This window comes from Oncorhynchus keta, chromosome 35 (genome assembly GCF_023373465.1).
Source record: "Oncorhynchus keta strain PuntledgeMale-10-30-2019 chromosome 35, Oket_V2, whole genome shotgun sequence".
Lineage (NCBI taxonomy): Eukaryota > Metazoa > Chordata > Actinopteri > Salmoniformes > Salmonidae > Oncorhynchus > Oncorhynchus keta.
In genome coordinates this window covers 62,158,936-62,178,687 of record NC_068455.1, presented here as the reverse complement: position 1 = coordinate 62,178,687, position 19,752 = coordinate 62,158,936, and the positions used below count along the sequence as shown (strand labels likewise).

The following is a 19,752-nucleotide window of genomic DNA, read 5'->3' as shown; positions in this document are numbered from 1 at the left end:
GGTGGCTTTCAAGCCAAAGAACACAATCCCAACCATGAAGCACGGGGGTGGCTGCATCATGTTGTGGGGTGCTTTGCTGCGGAGGGGCAGAAGCAACATCTCAAGACATCTGTCAGGAAGTTAAAGCTTGGTCGCAAATGGGTCTTCCAAATGGACAATGACCCCAAGCATACTTCCAAATTTGTGGCTAAATGGCTTAAGGACAACAAAGTCAACGTTTTGGAGTGGCCAACACAAAGCCCTGACCTCAATCCTATAGAAAATGTGTGGGCAGAACTGAAAAAGCTTGTGCGGGCAAGGAGGCCTCTACAAACATGACTCTGTCAGGAGGAATGGACCAAAATTCACCCAACTTATTGTGGGAAGCTTGTGGAAGGCTACCTGAAACCTTTGACCCAAGTTAAACAATTTAAAGGCAATGCTACCAAATATTAATTAAGTGTATGTAAACTTCTGACCCACTGAGAATGTGATGAAAGAAATAAAAGCTGAATTTAAAATTAAATCCTTCTCTCTACGATTATTCTGACATTTCACATTCTTAAAATGAAGTGGTGATTCTAACTAACCTAAGACAGGGAATTGTTACTGGATAAAATGTCAGGAATTGTGAAAAACTGAGTTTAAATGTATTTGGCTAAGGTTTATGTAAACTTCCCACTTCAACTGTACTGTATAGCACAAACACTTTCCTCCGAAATACACCCTAAAACCAGACACGTTTCACATGCAGGTGTCCAATGTTTCCCTTTTTTTCTATCTTGTTTCTATCCCATAAACACATAGACGGAAGCTACACATAGGCACTTTCTCCTGTGTTTGATCTACTTCAGTTTCTGAGACTGCATGGTAAAGCATAGTACAAGTTCAAAAAACACAATGCATGTGACTCCCTTCACACACCACAGCCTTGGTACGGCAGATGTTCATCATATGAGTCGCAGCGGTGCTGATTGTATCCCATTGAAAAGAATGGACTTCCACCGAAAACACATAGTTTGATGCAAACTGTGTGCACACAACTTAACCCTAAACTTAACAGCATATTTTGAGAAAGGTGTGCTGTGCAGGAGTGACGCATCAAATGCCACCTGGCTACAGTTCTGATCTATATTCTCAATATTCATTTATATTTAATTTACAGGAAGCTGATCATAATCAAAAAAGGTCAGCAGATTAATTTATCAGTTAAATGTTTTGTCTTAATTACATCGTTCTTATTAAACTGTGTGCACTTCCATTGCCTGGGTGATCGTTTGATCTCTGAAAAAGAACACAGAGAGAACAACCTTTTACAAACATCCTACAGATCATCTACAAAATGTGGCCAGTCTGCACGCTGTCCATTAGAGGACTTAAAGGACATGGATGAGAGACAGACGGTCCATGTTTCAAGGTTTTAGAATGCTGTCGTGGTGTCTGGACCCATCGCACCTAGCCCACTGTGACACTATCTACCGATTCAATCTACAATATGCTGATTCTATCATAATAAAGAAAATTGGCTAAATCCCTGAGGGGAAAGGTTCTAATAGAAAATAATTCTGCCCTTGAAACACTCCGGGCCGTCTTCTGATGAGATGATGCTATCTTTGTTTAGACTTCAACATCTAGGGCAGGGCCATGTGTGCTCATATATTTAATTAAAATACCATTGCCCGGTGCAAGCCCCAACAAAGCCTACTTATCATTTGTCAGCGCTCCCTTTTTACTTGAATTCAAAGATTATCGGTGTTGATTGGCACTTTAAACAGAGTGAGGTGGAACCTAAACCAGTGCTGTAATGTGAAGAGTATATCTGCTTGTCAAAGCTCAGGTGTTCAGGGACATCTTTTTTTCTATTACCTTGACTTAAGGCCAGACACAGGCTGAATACCATCAGGCTAAACATGACTCGCCATGTCACTCTATTCTTCTGATCATCGCACTGGACTGGACAAAATAACATGAATGGGTAACAGTTTACAATAAGGCACCCTTTATGAAGAATTATATTCCAAATAAACTGGCTGTGGCTTCATGCGAATGTCAGACGATCTGTTTGCTTGTGGCACCCGGAGCATATTTGACATTCTAAGGCATATTTATGAGTGAGAAATGTTTTGGGCTGGCTTGGGGTATAGCCAAAGCTACAGGATGATGCATGAGACACAGAGGGACTCGCAACGGAAATTGGCGATATGTATGGATGATTTTCTGAATGTTCGATATTAACATGCAGAGAGGTATATAGTAGGTGCTTGATAGACTTTCAGAATTCAAAGCAGTTTAGTGTACAATAGCTGACTACAGTAGGGGAGAGTGGGGTAAGCTGAGCGATATTTTACTTTCAGCATTTCTCTTTCAAGGGAAATATAGTATTCTTTCTAACAAAGATATCTACATATATTTCAGGATGTTGTGTATCGCTGGAAATAATCAGAATTCATGTAAAGACTACAGTTTTGAAAGAAGTGGTCCTTTGGAACAACTTACCCGGGTATGGGGTAAGTTGAGCCACGGGACAGGGTAAGTTTGCCTGCCTACAAATTCCTATACTGAATTAAATATGTGACTCGTTTCAGGAAACTAGGCGTATCTCGCGGGTCACTACTTCAAAGGAGAGCCATTTGAACAGTGGTGGAAAAAGTACTCAATTGTCATTCTTGAGTAAAAGTAAAAATAGCTTAACAGAAAATGACTCAAGTAAAAGTGAGTCACCCAGTAAAATACTACTTGAGTAAAAGTCTAAAAGTATTTGCTTCTAAATATACTCAAGTATCAAAAGTAAATGAACATCCGGCGCCGACAGAGATGGCCGCCTCGCTTCGTGTTCTTAAATGCAATTGCGAAAATATACTTAAGTTTTCAAATTAAAATGTTAAATCATTTAAAATTGCTTATATTAACCAAACAACACAAATGGTTTGTTTTTGTTAATTTACATATAGCCAGGGGCACACTCCAACACTTAAACATAATTTGCAAACGAAGCTTACATTATGTGTTTAGTGAGTCCGCCAGATCAGAGGCAGTAGGGATGACCAGGAATGTTCTTTTGATAAGTGTGTGAATTGGACCATTGGACCATATCCTCCTCTGTGGCCGATGTGAGTTAGACATTTAAACGTGTTAACCCCCGCAAGGCATCCGGACCAGACGGCATCCCTAGCCATGTCCTCAGAGCATGTGCAGACCAGCTGGCTGGTGTGTTTACGGACATATTCAATCAATCCCTATCCCAGTCTGCTGTCCCCACATGCTTCAAGATGGCCACCATTGTTCCTGTACCCAAGAAGACAAAGGTAACTGAGCTAAATGACTATCGCCCCATAGCACTCACTTCTGTCATCACTAAGTGCTTTGAGAGGCTAGTCAAGGATCATATCACCTCCACCCTACCTGTCACCCTAGACCCACATCAATGTGCTTAACGCTCCAATAGGTCAACAGACGATGCAATCGCCATAAAATACTGCACACTACCCTATCCCATCTGGACAAGAGGAATATCTATGTAAGAATAATGTTCATTGACTATAGCTCAGCATTAAACACCATAGTACCCTCCAGGCTCATCATTAAGCTAGAGGCCCTGGGTCTCAACCCCGCCCTGTGCAATTAGGTCCAGGACTTCCTAACGGGCCGCCCCCATGTGGTGAAGGTAGGAAACAATATCTCCACTTCGCTAATCTTCAACACTGTGGCCCCACAAGAGTTCGTGCTCAGCTCCCTCCTGTACTCCCTGTTCACCCATGACTGCGTAGCCATGCACGTCTCAAACTCCAACATCAAGTTTGCTGACGACACAACAGTAGTAGGCTTGATTACCAACAACGACGAAACAGCCTACAGAGAGTAGGTGAGGGCACTCGGAGTGTGGTGTTAGGAAAACATCCTCTCATTCAACGTCAACAAGACAAAGGAAATGATCGTGGACTTCAGGAAACCGCATAGGAAGAACACCCTGCTATCCACATCGCCGGGGCAGCAGTGAAGGTGGCTGAAGAAATTTGACTCGTCACCTAAAACCCTTAAACTTTTACAGATGCACAATTGAGAGCATCCTGTCGGGCCGCATCACCGCCTGGTACGGCAACTGACCCACCACAACCGCAAGGCTCTCCAGAGGGTGGTGCAGTCTACACAACGCATCACCAGGGGCAAACTACCTGCCCTCCAGGACACCTACAGCACCCGATGTCACAGGAAGGCCAAAAATATTATTTATTAACTAGTCAAGTCAGTTAAGAACAAATTCTTATTTAATTCTTATTTACGGCCTACCCCGGCCAAACCTGGACGATGCTGGGCCAATTGTGCGCTATCCTATGGGAATCCCAAATCACGGCCGGGTGTGATGCAGCCTGGAATCAAATCAGGTACTGCAGTGACACCTCTTGTACTGAGATGCAGTGTGTTAGACCACTGCACCACTCGGAAGAAAGTATTAGGTAGTTGTAGTTGTTGTGGAATTGTTAGATTACATGTTAGACATTGCTGCACTTTCGGAACTAGAAGCACAATTATTTCACTACACTCGCAATAACATCTGCTAACCATGTGTATGTGACCAATACATTTTGAGCATTAATCAATCAGCAGCACTCCTCAAAATCCCCAACTTTTGAAAGCTCTCCACCATAAACCACAGCTTTGGCCATGGCCTTTTACACAATGGACCCCAGGGTAGCAAACATTGACACAATCCCCTCTATCTTAAATCAATGTTATCTCAACAGAAAGGGATAGGGAGGCAGTTTCTTTTATTTGCAAGGACTGTCAGGTCGTCCCAGTACACAAAGCCATGAGATGACATTGATTCACCTTTCATTTGGAATTCTGCGGGGCATTCAACCATTGATTTTACAGGGAGAGCCAGATATGAAATGAGCCATTTTATAGAGGTCCTATCTGACCTACTCTTCCACTGGTATTCATACATGCAATACAGATGTTCCTGAACACACACACACACACACACACACACACACACACACACACACACACACACACACACACACACACACACACACACACACACACACACACACACACACACACACACACACACACACACACACACACACACACACACGGCGGTTTTCCAATAAAAAAAACATTCTGTTTCTCATCATTTACTATAAATAACTTCACAGCCATATTAACGACGACCCACTGGGCACAGATGCCATTTAAACATCTAGGTTTGATTTACATTTGTTTGAGTTTTCAACTAATGTGAATTCAACGTGAAATCAACAGAAAGATTTACCATGTCAGTGGATTTAGGTTAAAAGTTAGGTATTAAAAATAAGAGGAAAGGCCCTAACCTTGATGACTTTTTGCAAATCCAATCGGTTGTCCACGTTGACTCAATATCATCACACTGAATGTTGTTGTTGAAATGAGGTGAAAACAACGTTGATTCAACCAGTTTTTGCCCATTGGGTAGACCCACCAGAAAGATCAAATGGTATATTGAAAAACATACAATAAAGTTCCAAATGTTGATACTCTGTCTGTAGAAGTGCCTTCTACATGTTTTTCTCTCAAACCAACAGAGGACATCTTCCTTTCAAGTCACAAATTGCAACAGCATGCACAATAACAAAGAGGGGTCCCACTCCCTAAAGAATGTGTCTCAATTGCTGACAGAGCTGTCAGACCAAGCAATGAAGACAAAACACAACTGTATGTTAATTTTGTCCCAGAATGCTTTGTGAACAGTCAAATTCTTGTTCTTGATTTTAAAGTTGAGAGTTTATTTTCTCATGGCCGACAGGATGGATGGCATGGACAGGTGGTGGAGAGGAAGGAGGGCTGAGGGGATAGACAATGTCCTTCCCTGTCAGAACCAAGGATAACTCCGGTTGCACGGAATGACTGGGGGATGTGTTGTCAGAAAGGATTTTCTTGGGGAATTTGAAAGTTGAAATGAATAATTGTGTATGTGTGCCCTGTGTACCCATGTGGGGAAAATAAGCTTTTATACCAAAGGATAGTTGTGATGCACTGCCCTTTCCTCAGATTTCATTGACTTTTTATGAGAATTAAGTTGAATATGTCATTTGGTGGTGGATGCCTGGTATACTTTTGCTTGCACAGATCAAGTTTCCATGTAGTGTGTGCTACAAAAGACAACGGATGATTATTTCTTTCAAACGTCATGTGACCTGTTCCATACATAGCACATTAGGCCCACGCCATCAATTACAACTTGTGAAGACTTGAAGAGAAAGCCTATACCAGTTTGGTTTGTCAACCCTGCAGTCTAGAGCTAAGCCTACTACTATAATACCTGTACACAGTTGTTTAAAGCCTAGGAAACCATTCAAAACAAATTGATGGATAGTGTATTAAAGTTATTGTGTTCATAAATAATACGTGAAGCAAAGAGAAACCGAACTCCTCATCTCAACGCCCATGGATAAAAAGGGAAGTTGTTTTGACTTTTCACACGAGGCCCTTACTGAGATGCCACAGTCTAAACATATATCAAAGCCTTCCCCTGACAGAACTAACACAAATCTACAGATGAAGACTAATTTGACATTTTATCACATTTCAAGTGAATGATCTGCTGGCCAAAAGAAGTTAGTGAAAACATCCTTCACACGAGCAAATGATCATGTAGCGCGCACACACACGCGCACACAGACACACACACACACACAGACACACGCACAGACACACACACACACATGCGCACAGACACACAGACACAGGTTGTGCAGTTGTGTCAATTCCAGACCTGTGTTTACTCCTGACGGGGCAGTTTTGTGTTGAGTCAGCATGTACACGGAAACGCCGGAGGCGAGGGCCTGCGGGGCCGTTTAGGATTTAGCGTAATGACTCATTAATAAGGAGGAAGGAGGCCAGAGTCACTTTTTCAGAACATTTTATTAACTCACCCGCTTTGCAAATGCCAGTCAAACTGACACGCCTCGAGGGCCATAGCTCTTCACTGCTACCGGCGAGAGAACCAAGAGGAGATCCAGCCTCATGCATATCCATGAGAGAGGAAGGAAGCATCGGGCCCGGTCACCCTTTACACGAGCCTCACATCTCCTTGTCATTTTTCGCTATGACTCAGCCATCAATCACAACTGCGACCACATGAATATGGGATTGGAAGCGGACATTCTAATTTTCCTACTGCTTTGTATGCCAAGCCATTAAGGAGAGGTGCTGAATTTCAGAAACTGTACATTTGATTGGGGGAAATGTTGATGCTATCGTTTGAAATATGTCAAATGCAACAAAGACAATATTTTATGTTCAGTACAATGCTGGCATAACAATAATTGTCCTATCAAATTTCACCTCACGAAAGGAATCTTGACATAGCTACCGGTTGAACAACGTGATGCCATGTCATATTGGGTCATTACCACTATCACATAGCTGACCATGATCCTGCCACAAAGTATTGGAACAGTGGAACCACTTGGAAAATGCTAAATGTTCAAAGGAAAATTCACCCACATTTTGACATATTGGTTTCCTTACCGTATAAGACGTCTACGGACCAGGTAAGACCCAAATCTATTCTTTGGCCCCTAACTGCAGCAGTCTCCATACCCACTCAGTTGAGAAAGTCAATAATCTGATAAAACACCGTAATGAAAGATCTGTAAGTAAAAATCAACGTCAATATTGTAACCAATCAGCGCCCCCAGGGTTAGACCCATCCATTGTTATAAAGGCCAAAATTCCTATGAAAATGAATGATTACTTACCCACCGTTCTTCGTGGGGTAAATTGATTGACGTTCACTCAGTTGGCTTTCACACATATACAGAGTACATTAAACCAGCAGTGACACATTCTCCTTTATTGTGTTCATGAAATAGCTGAATGTATTGAGATTTCTTTGAAACAGAGCTCAAACAACACTATCTTCACAAGGAAGGCCTTGCTTCGCCTTTTGGAGTAATAGCAATGTAAAACCCACAAAAAAAACACATGAGCTTTGCCATAACTAAGTGGTAAATCTTAATCAGTCATTTATTTGTTGGCAAACAAGTTTCACTGTTACAACAAATATTAGTTATGAGGTCATTCAACTTGGAAACCCATACAAAAATGAATAAATAAAAAGCCATAATCATACTCATAATAAAAACTACTCTGTGCTGCTGAATTCTTTACCTCCATTTATCACTGTACTTTGTCATTTGAACAAATAAATAAATATATTTCCAGTTGTTTTTCCTCACTCTAAAACTTTTGTCGTGCCCAGTTACTTATTGATATTTCAATTTGTTCACTTTCTCTCCGAGAAGCACCTGTCTCTTAACTGATGAGGAAAGAAAATAGCTCGCTCTCTGCAGGCCAACTCTTGGCTAACTTTTCTGACACTTGTGATTTCGTCCCCTTCTATGGTGGGTGACCCAGAATTCTCTTTCTATCCACACAGTGAAGAAATAACCAAACTGTAAAATAAAAAATGGTTTGGAAAACATTGGTGGTTACACCGCTATGTACGCTAACAAGTGTTTTGTGATTTTTTTTTTGTTGGTGTTATTTAGTTTTGTTGCTTTGTTTATTGTTTCTTGGAAATAAATGAGGGAACATAATGCTCAAGACCAGCACAACAAAAAGGAAATGCTCCGAACCAACTACATTTACAGAGACAAAGGTTTGAGTGGAACAAAAAATTATACTATTATGTGCAATGCTAGTATCTGTACATTTACATAGAAATACCTCAGAATTCTCTGTTATTAGTTTTTTTCCCTCCATCTTCTTCAACGGTTATTATTGTTACGGCAAAAGGAAGAAAAAAAAAACAAGAAAAAAAAAAAAATGCTGTAAAGCAGTGATTTAAATTCCTTCATTGTTCAAAATCTCTTCATGTCGAACTTGCAGGAACACGTCAGCACAAAATGTACTGCAAAATCACCATAGAGGAAGAACCCCCCTTAAAAAGCCAGTATGGATACAGAAGTATAATAAAATAGTCTTATTCTTGATTTGTTCCGATTTTAACTCTACACATCAACTAGTAGCAGAATGTATTTTGAGTCCGTTTGTAGTTCCTTTGGACTGTCAAAATACATTTCAGAGCTCGAGATCCAGCTGTCCCGTGTGTTCATCTCCCCTCCCACTGAGAGAAAACACATCAATCCATACAAGGTTCGGCATCTCGCAAAAAAAGTGAAATGCACATCAATTGATTTCTCCAACATCGAACCGAGTCAAGTTGTATTATCCACAAAACATAACAGTTTCAATATTCTGTTTGCTGTCAGTATTGAGACAGGCATCAGTTTCGCTTTTCAAATTCGGGACACAGAGTAAAAAAGAAAAAACAAGGGGAACGCGTAGGGCGAAGGGGAGGCAGAAAAAAGCGGGAACCACGGCAATAAGGAATTGGGGCAAATGGGTCAGGGGGTTTGGGTCTGTGGGCCTATAGGCTGGTGACCAGGTGCGAGGGCTCCTGGGGGGCCTCTTCGGGGGGCAGATCCTCCTTGTTGGGGGGCACGATGAACCCGTCACTGCTGCCCCTCCCCAGCTGGTAGTAGGAGTGCAGCTGGTGCAGGTGGTTACGTGAGCCCAGGTTGGGCATGCTCTTGTAGTAGACATCGTCCTGGCTGGCCTCGGGGCTCCTGCCCCCTGCCGGTAGTCCCTCTCCTGCATCTTTATCAGCAAGGGGGGCAGTGGTGGTGCTGTTAGCTGTGGTATCTGGTAGGCCTGCCAGCACGGGCATGCTGGTGTAGAGGGAGTCCCTGTGGTGGTGCAGGTGGTGGGGTTGGGAGCTGGGCAAAGTGGGCTCCACGTCTTGGGTGTTCTCGTTGGTGAGCAGGGGGAAGAAGCTCTCACTGTTTTCCTGCGGGATCCGCCGGCGGGACGAGGACGAGGTGGTGGTGGCCGAGGTGAAGGCTGGGTGGTGGTGGTGGGGGAGCGGAGGCTGATGCGGCAGGCCCTGGTTGTGGAGGTGGTTGTGGTGGAGGTTGTCCACGGGCGGCAGCAACGGTGGTCTCTGGGGCAGAAGAGGGGCGTTGGACTCCTCCCGAATCAACTCCAGGCCCAGACCCTCATCGTGGAGGTGCGGAGGGAAGGAAGACTGATCATCCAAACCCAGCGCCACATTCATCCCCATCCCCCCCATCCCTACACCCATCCCCCCCATCCCTGCACCCATCCCCATACCCCCCAGACTAACATCCTTGCCTCCGTTGCTCACGTTGTTCACCAGCTTGTTCATGAGGTTGCGGTTTTGCTCGTGGTTGTTCAGGTAGGAAGGGATGTAATTGGAGGTCAGCTCTTTCAGGATCTTCTTCTCCAGCGTGGTCTCCTTGTGGTTGTAGCCCCGGTCGATGATCTGGACACAGTCGCTGATGTACTCGGCACTGGCGATGCTGTAGCTGTTGCCGTGGTTACCATTCAGTGGTAGAGTATCCATGACACTTGTATCCCGGGCATTGTTCAGGATTCCCTCTGGGGAACAAAGAGGAAAAGAGGAGAGAAGCTCATATGAGAGGGACGGAAGTAGCGGTCGCTCATTAGAACGGCTAAATGTCAGCCGCTTGGATGTGGTCATGCACACATTCGGACCGCCAAAGCTATCTGCTTTCTTTCCGTGTGTTGTACAACCTTCAGGGTGGCTCACTGATTGTGATATGTTGGCCTGTAGGTCAACACTCTTTCACTTGATTTTTGTGTTGTGTCCATATGGTATGTTCACAAACTGCAAGATTGTCTCAATGATTCAACGTAGTCAGTCAATACTAGATACACTTACCTTTACTCAAGCCACGCACGAGTACTCAAGCAACACACAAGTACTCAAATACTTGTAATGCAATCTACATTTCTATCGTGATCCTCTCTGTTTGGCTTGTGTTGTGATGTTGTTGTGAATAACTTTGTCCAAACATGAGAACATTTATACGTGTGACAATTGACAACATGTAAGCTTTAGGCACATACACTCAACAAAAACAAACCACAGCCATGCATTTCTCTTTAAGAGTGAGATATACTACCTACAGCTCTGTTTATACATTTCGACCCCAGTTCTATTATCCCCGACTTAAAGGTACATTCAGCAATAAGCCATATTCATACACTGGGGGCAATTTCCTGCCTACATTGAAATCTGCCGCAATGTGGGCAATGGGGATTAGGGGTGGGATAAATAGGAATGAGCAAAAAGTAGCAGTCTTGGCAGATTTGAATTGTGTTTTTTTCTTTTTTTTATCCCTGTTAGCATGATGATGTCATACTGCTGATTCTACCTTTAAGAAAGCGTCATCTTTAAATGGATTTGTCCATAGACTAATGTAGAAAGAAAGTTAATGGTAAACTTAATGACTCCGCAATGATACATATAGGCCATAGAGGACATGGTGATAAGGGGTCCAACTTTACAGTTACACATTAGGAAAATACTTTCTGTTCTCTCATGCAGAGAAAGTATGGATGTTTTATATTAAAATGTTAATGTTAAATCTTATAGGGATGCGTCAATGCAAATGTAGGAAATGTCAGCATTCAGCCTCACACAAGGTCATCAGGATATTTCAAACGTGTTTGAAAGAGGAATGTCTAAAGTTAAAGCCTCTCCACCTCTTTTTTTTGTTGTTGTTGTTGCAAAAACTGTATGTAGGTTTGACCTTTGTTTTCTGCAAAGTGCGGCTAATGTTCTAATGTAAAACAGTAACATGTGCCGGTGGTGACCAAGTTCCAAGATTGGCATTGGATTTTGATTGGCCAACATTTGAGATGAATTCAATCTCTTAGGACCAGGAGCATGCTGGCTACTTTGGACAATTGAATCTTATATTATGGATTACAATGTCAGCTATACAGGATGATAATATCTTATCAGAGGAGGCTGGTGGGAGGTATAGGAGGAAAGGCTCATTGTAATGACTGGAATAAATGGAACGGTATCAAACACATCAAACATATGGAAACCACATTTGACTCTGTTCCATTAATTCCATTCCAGCCATTACAATGAGCCTGTCCTGTCCTCTCATGGCTACTCCCACCAGCCCCCTCTGGATCTTATTATATCAAATGGATGCTCCTTGGGGCTGATCGATTTGCAGAAGACATCAAGTTCTTTCAAGGCATCTCCTTTGTGAATATATTTGATGGACATTCTTCAGAAGTGGGTGATTATTTCAGAGGAGCGTCTGACATTTTGAATAGTTCAAGTTCTACTTCCAAATAAGATGACCGTTTTCTCATTCCCCCTTTGTCAGCATAGAGTGAAAAGAAAGTAAAGCTAAGGTCAATTACATTTGGTAAGCAATGTTTAGTTTGACTCCCATACTTGTCTCTCTGTAGGGGTCTTATTGACAGCATGAGGAAAAGGAAAGACAAAGAAAAAAACACAAGTAAGCATAACAGTAACAGGTAGAAGAGACGTTCACACAGGCTTGATGATGCGTTTCCAGAAATGACCTCCCGGTTGTGATGTCACCATGCGTATTTGATAACACTTTCTTAGAAACTATAACCAGAGTATATTCAAGGGGGGAAGATGAGTTTACATATATGACGTACACTATTGATATTGTTATTACATTACATGCTAGTCATCTCCATTGCCAACAAACACTTGTGCACATGCCCCTATCACTCTCCCATCGGTTTTTGGTAAGCGGTGGCTAAAGTTAGCTGACATTTGAAGTGGCTTTTTAGAGAAAACCAAATCATGGTTTCCAGTAAGTCACGATAGTACTATTTGGACGGGTTCATCATTGATACGGTAATTGGCTCTGCTGGTGTTACTCCATAAAACTCCTATTTGACAGTTTAGTCTTGAAAGACGAACAACCATTTCAGAAGTATTGATCTGACTAAATACATTTCGGTCACATTTTCAGACACAATTTGACCTGACATGTACTTTTAATATATTGGACAGCTTTGGTATAAAGCTTTTTAATGAACTGCAAAACAACAGTCCTGTAGTGCATTGATGTTGTTTTTTGCTGGTTGGGCAAACATACTGCTTTACAGATTTTGAGGTTCATAATTACCAATGGGATACTGGCCCTTTACATAATTAGGAAGGTTCAGGCGGCTTACATTTAGTGTCATAAAAATTGCCAACCTCATGTTGTCTTATTGGAAAGGAGCCCGGAAGTAGAAAAGTTTTGTTTATGCTACTTCATTAGGAGTTCACCTTCTGTGTTTTTTTTATATATTAGAATCATTGATTGGGAGCACTAACAGAACAAGGATGTTCCTTCAACAATCTACCAGCAACACTTTGAAGTTGCAGTGCACACAGCAAGCTTCATGGACAACCACAGCAAGCTTCACGGACAACCACAGCAAGCTTCACGGACAACAGTGCAGCAAAACATCAAACGACTGGTGGTGTTTTCAGCTCCCAATTGGCGTGCTGACGTCCCTTCCCAATAGTTTGGGTTTGCTGCACCATTTCCCCACACTGAATTATGCATGCCAGGCAAGTGAGGCACATGAATGAGTTTGGAGTGTGACAAAGTGATTAGTAACGGAATGGCATGCCCCAATGGGAAGCCACCATATACCCCCTCCCGCCAAAAGCCTCCAGCAGGTCTTTTGGGGACAAAAGCAGATTTGTGTAGCGAAAAAAAGTCATGTCTAGCGCCATTCCAGCGACATTCATGAAGGAATGAAAAGAAGGCTGGCACACCTTGCATGTTGTACATGCCCACTGACGGGTTGTTATAGACAGCCGATTCCCCGAGCAATGTGTTATAGGGATTGTTAGTGCCATGGGGACGGAGGAGAGCGTTAGTTATAAGATGGTTAGCCATTGCCCCTGGAGCAGCCAGTCAGAGACAGAGGGAGAGAGAGAGAGAGAGAGAGAGAGTTGGAAGTAAAAGAGGGAGAGAAAAAGAGAGAGAACATATGTATCAGTCAGGCAGACGCAGCCGAGGCAATGACAGCAATACACATTCACACGATCATTAAGGGCGAGTTGTTAAACAGTCGGGCTACAGTCGTAGCAAAGCTTGAAACAGACATGATCATGGTTTATCACGACGGCAGCAGTGAGGTGGGTCAATGATGACTCTGCTTGTTCAATGGGATAAACGTCCATTTAGCATTGTTGGAATTGGTATGCTCACATTCAAGAGGTAGAATTGTAGGGGGTCCCAAATTGACCATGTCATTTTACAAATGCTTTTGAGCTGAATGTGGTTTCCCCCCCTCCCAATTCCACCCCATGTACAAGGTACAGATGCTCGCTGACAGTGTGCAACAGTACATACATAGACATTGTTTTGAAGCATAGACATACACAAAACGAAGACATAACACTTCTATAACAAACCACTCTACAGTATAGCACATGTTAACTCCATTTGAAGAAGGGTGTTATGAAAGCTTTTGGAAGGTAACATTTCCGGGTTACTGTATTTCGTTGTGTAAATGGTCTACATCTCCCATATAATTTGTCCAGTAAAATATTGCCTTCACTTCTGGGCATTCATCTTTCCCATAGACAATTCCCTGGCAGAAATACCCTCAAATAAAGCATCCTCATGGATGGTAAGTGCCATTACAGTGCTGATTGTTGTCCCTTTTCCCTGTACCACGTCTTTCTACTTGACTTCGTTTGAACAAAAGTGGAGGTTTGTGAAAATAGAGGCTCCGATTCTACTTGTCTAATCGTCACTCCGGACTATGCGGCATTGACTGATGCCTTTGCCTGTGGGACTCTAAATAAACGTTTAACTTTGAGCAATGCGACTAAATGTATCTAGACTAGAAGGTAACACAAATTCTATGAATGAGGAGGTAGTTTGGATGTGGGTTGAATGCCGCACAGCAGTTAGTGAAGAAAAAACAGACTGACTTTTGGGGGAAATTGAAACATTTTGCGAAATCTTGTGAGTTACGGTATTCAGTTGAACGTATCTGCAATAAGCTCCTGTTTATATGTTATGTTCAAATTGCCGAAACATCTAAGAGTATGTTTTCTCTCTTCAGATTCAGAGCACATAATATGATATTATTGAGATCCTAACATGCGCTCTATGACATACCCCATTCAAGTGTGCAGTGTGTACCAATGACTGCATAAATATCTTCCCCCCCCAAAAAAATTCAGCAGAGGCGGAAATGCATGCCAATTAGTTCTGTCGACGAGGGACACTGTTCTCTCGCAGTGCTCTGAATCTGTCAGAGCCAGGAAGAGAGAGAGAGAGAGAGAGAGAGAGAGAGAGAGAGAGAGAGAGAGAGAGAGAGAGAGAGAGAGAGAGAGAGAGAACGGAGAAACGAAGGCGACAAACCGGTTCTCTAATGACCGATAACTCTGGTCTTGTACATACAGTGCCAGGGATTGTCTGTGTATCTCAATTCTACGCCTCAAGGAAATGGCAAGAGTTGGAAGATGTATGACTAATTATGATAGCTAACTTTGAAGATTGTGTACAGCTCCGTTACGCATACTGTACTAAGGGCATAACGCACTGACCTAATGATAACATGTTGGGAATGAGCTAACAGTTACAGTATGTGTAATTTGGCCAGCAAGGGCATAATGGGAATGGTACAGAGGGGAAACTTCTGTTATGTGTGACTACAGGCGATATTCTGTAGCTGTGCTATTGTCATAGAACATGTATTATTGACTAGAATTTGAACATAAATCAGTTTCCTGTTGGGTTGTCTACTCCTCTGACGACACAGCAAAGCATGAACAAAATGGCCGACATTTTAATTGCCCAAAGGACGACAACGAATAATATTTAAGTCCAATGAGTTATCCAGTTGAATAACTTCACCAATTGAGTTTTAAGAGGCAAATAATTTTATGAATATATCATTGCAGGAGTATCTTCAACTACAACAATCACGTCGATGCATCGAAACAGAATCACAATATCACAATTTACTCAACTAAACTCCTATTTTAGACTTCATTTGCATACATTGTTTGATGTGGCTATTAATATGGATGTATGTATACATTAGGTTATAATTTCCATTTGATATAATCACTATGTGCTGTTGCTTCTCTTATTCTGAAGCCTTCCAAAAATACCAGCCTCATTTTAAATTATAAACAGCTCCTCCCCACTCTCTGTTGGTTCCCCCACTTATGGGGTCTGTGTTTGATATATTGGACCATTTCCAAATCATGAATGCAGGGATAAATTAAACAAGTCGAGGCTATCAAGATGATTGCATGCTTCCCTCTCAAGAGGAGAGACGTATGGAGTCAGCAACAGTTATGCAGAGACTGAGGCAAGGTACTGAATATTGAGTTGAAGAAGGACTAGCAGGGAGAGATGTATTCTCTTCCACACATGCTGTAATTCCATAATAACATTGCAGAGAAGAGCAAGGAGAAGGTTTGTGATGTTTATGACGCTTCAGAACATGACGTGTTATCCTGCGCCAGACTGAAAATGCATCTGTGCAGACTTAGTGTTTATTCTCACGCTTTACACATCAGACCTGACGCGTTTCAACGCCTTGAGCTGAAAACGTGTTAATTAATTTACTCCCTCTTCCTGGTCTTAGTGATATATCTACAGCAGTGTCTTCTAGGCCTGCCCACCCCACTGAGCTCCACTCCTTTCTCTCTCTCCCTCCCCCAGCTAAGAGCCAACATCTTGGGATGACGCTCGTCGCTGAGTGCCTAATTATTGAGATCTCGACACTTCCTCTCACCGTCGAACATCAATCCATCATCTAAACTGCGTATTAGTGTCCGGGTTGAGAGAGAGAGGGCAAGCAGATTGAGAGAGTGAGGTAGTGGCAGGGACTCAACCCCTCCGTCAAGGGACCCAATGTCTGGAGAGGAGTCGTCCCTGAGAAATGTCAGGGGGGTGGCATCATCATCTAGTGCAGATATGGTCCAGGAGGATTATATAACGCCTCTGACACTCAGACCTCAGAGTCTGCACTAGACCTGTGTATTTATTTGGACGCTATCCAATGCACTACTGTGTATTTATTTGGACCGCTATCCAACGCGCTACTGTGTATTTATTTGGACTGCTATCCAACGCGCTACTGTGTATTTATTTGGACCGCTATCCAATGCACTACTGTGTATTTATTTGGACCGCTATCCAACACGCTACTGTGTATTTATTTGGACCGCTATCCAATGCGCTACTGTGTATTTATTTGGACCGCTATCCAATGCGGTACTGTGTATCTCGGGCGGCAGGGTAGCCTAGTGGTTAGAGCGTTGGACTAGTAACTGGAAGGTTGCAAGTTCAAACCCCCGAGCTGACAAGGTACAAATCTGCCGTTCTGCCCCTGAACAGGCAGTTAACCCACTGTTCCTAGGCCGTCATTGAAAATAAGCATTTGTTCTTAACTGACTTGCCTAGTTAAATAAAGGTAAAATAAAAATGATAAAAAATAAAAAAAAAATTGGACCGCTATCCAATGTGCTACTGTGTATTTATTTGGACCGCTATCCAATGCGCTACTGTGTATTTCTTTGGAACGCTATCCAATGCCCTACTGTGTATTTATTTGGACCGCTATCCAATGTGCAACTGTGTATTTATTTGGACCGCTATCCAATGCGCTACTGTGTATTTATTTGGACCGCTATCCAATGCGCTACTGTGTATTTCTTTGGACCGCTATCCAATGCGCTACTGTGTATTTATTTGGACCGCTATCCAATGTGCAACTGTGTATTTATTTGGACCGCTATCCAATGCGCTACTGTGTATTTATTTGGACCGCTATCCAAAGCGCTACTGTGTATTTATTTGGACCGCTATCCAACGCGCTACTGTGTATTTAATTGGACCGCTATCCAACGCGCTACTGTGTATTTATTTGGACCGCTATCCAACGCGCTACTGTGTATTTATTTGGACCGCTATCCAACGCGCTACTGTGTATTTATTTGGACCGCTATCCAACGCGCTACTGTGTATTTATTTGGACCGCTATCCAACGAGCTACTGTGTATTTATTTGGACCGCTATCCAATGCGCTACTGTGTATATATTTGGACCTCTATCCAATGCGCTACTGTGTATTTATTTGGACCGCTAACCAACGCGCTACTGTGTATTTATTTGGACCACTATCCAATGCGCTACTGTGTATTTATTTGGACCGCTACCCAACGCGCTACTGGGTATTTATTTGGACCGCTATCCAATGCGCTACTGTGTATTTATTTGGACCGCTATCCCACGCTGCTGTGTATTTATTTGGACCGCAATCCAACGTGCTACTGTGTATTTATTTGGACCGCTATCCAATGCGCTACTGTGTATTTATTTGGACCGCTATCCAATGCGCTACTGGGTATTTATTTGGACCGCTATCCAACATGCTACTGTGTATTTATTTGGACCGCTATCCAACACGCTACTGTGTATTTATTTGGACCTCTCTCCAACGCGCTACTGTGTATTTATTTGGAACGCTATCCAATGCGCTACTGTGTATTTCCATGATTGTTTTGGGAGATAATTGTCATCATATCACGAAATTGGGAGATAATTGTCAACATGTAATGAAATTGGGAGATAAGCATTTGTGGATGGTTCAACTTATTTTTAAAGAACAAAGCAATTACCATTACTTTCTTGGTTTCGCACTTTGTTGGTTGACAGCTGTCACGAAGACGGGTATTGTATTTACAAATAGTCCTGCCTCAAGTAAATATTTTGCTCTTGTCCAACTGCTTTTTGGTTAGGCAAATTTATTCATGCTTTGTGCAATTCATATTGGCATTTACTTTGGTTCTTGGTTACATCAGGTGCAAAATCCACCCTTTTGAAACAAATGAAAAGTTTCTCAATTTGATAAATTAGCACATACACTAAATGCATTATCACATTGAAAAGCTTCATTATTTTACAAAAGTCAAGGTCATTTGGGATGAGTTGCCATTTGAATAAAGTAAGGGATGAATACTTTTTTATTAACAGCAGGACAACTTTCTATACGAGCAGGTGAGGGGGAGAGGAATGACTCATCTTAAAAGACGAAACTAAAACATGTTCATCCAACTCTTCCCCTATTCTAGTTCTGTCACAAGTCACAGAGTGGACCATCTCTTGTCAAGTGTGAGAACAACCCATAGGCTAATGTGCTGACTTGAAGGATCGCATATTTCACAGTCAGGACACTGGATGAGCATAACGCAGGAATCTCCAACTCCAGTCCTAGCGAGCTACTGTGTTTGTGAATTTGGTCCAGCCCAGCACTAACACACCTGCTTCAAACAATCACGGTCCAGACAGACGACCATTATTCGACAATCATTCCAAACAGGTGTCTTTATACGGAAGTGGAACAAAAGCACCTATAAGCTCTTCAGGACCCAACACGAAATCCTTCCGCTTTTGTCACAAAGGCTATTTTTTCCCCTTCTTCCTCCACATCACACAACGTTGAAAACCTAAAGGAGAGGCTAGTGGGTTGTGGCGCGTTCAAGCATGTGCGGTGCAAATTGATTGAATATTACCTCTGTTCAACGACGCCGAGCTGTTGATGTCGCCGGTTATGAAAGACGACTCTGACTGTTTCCTGACTGTGTCGTTCCACATTCGACGGATCCGACTCTGCAGAGGGGGAACAACACAACTAACACATCAGTGGGGTTTTGTAACGGTAATGGAATCAGTGCTTAAAGGTGGCTTCCAGTTAGGATGTTTACAGTCTGTCTTGGGTGTGTGCAGCAACATTCACCATAAAAACACACCTCAATTCATTCAGACCTCTTGTTGCTGAAGACGTACACAGTACATTACTGTATTCTTTGTTACTGTGTTTTTCTGTAAGGCTTTGTAAAGGTTTGACTTCCACATCTCACAA

At 42.5% G+C, this 19,752-nt stretch overlaps 1 protein-coding gene across 4 annotated transcripts in view; it reads right to left on the bottom strand.

Annotated features, from left to right (window-relative positions):
- Nucleotides 1-7,964: 7,964 nt before the first annotated feature.
- LOC118368775 (adhesion G protein-coupled receptor L3) overlaps nucleotides 7,965-19,752 on the bottom strand; it is a 362,805-nt gene continuing 351,017 nt past the window's right edge. Inside the window, exons 21-25 of one of the 4 annotated variants that reach the window (XM_052497230.1) lie at nucleotides 19,403-19,499; nucleotides 13,628-13,756; nucleotides 12,272-12,289; nucleotides 10,147-10,425; nucleotides 7,965-10,098 (exon numbers count right to left, since the gene is read on the bottom strand). In XM_052497230.1, coding sequence (XP_052353190.1) covers nucleotides 9,395-10,098; nucleotides 10,147-10,425; nucleotides 12,272-12,289; nucleotides 13,628-13,756; nucleotides 19,403-19,499 — 1,227 coding nt within the window. In that variant the 3' untranslated portion in view covers nucleotides 7,965-9,394. The other 3 variants (XM_052497228.1, XM_052497229.1, XM_052497227.1) reach the window with 3 other exon arrangements.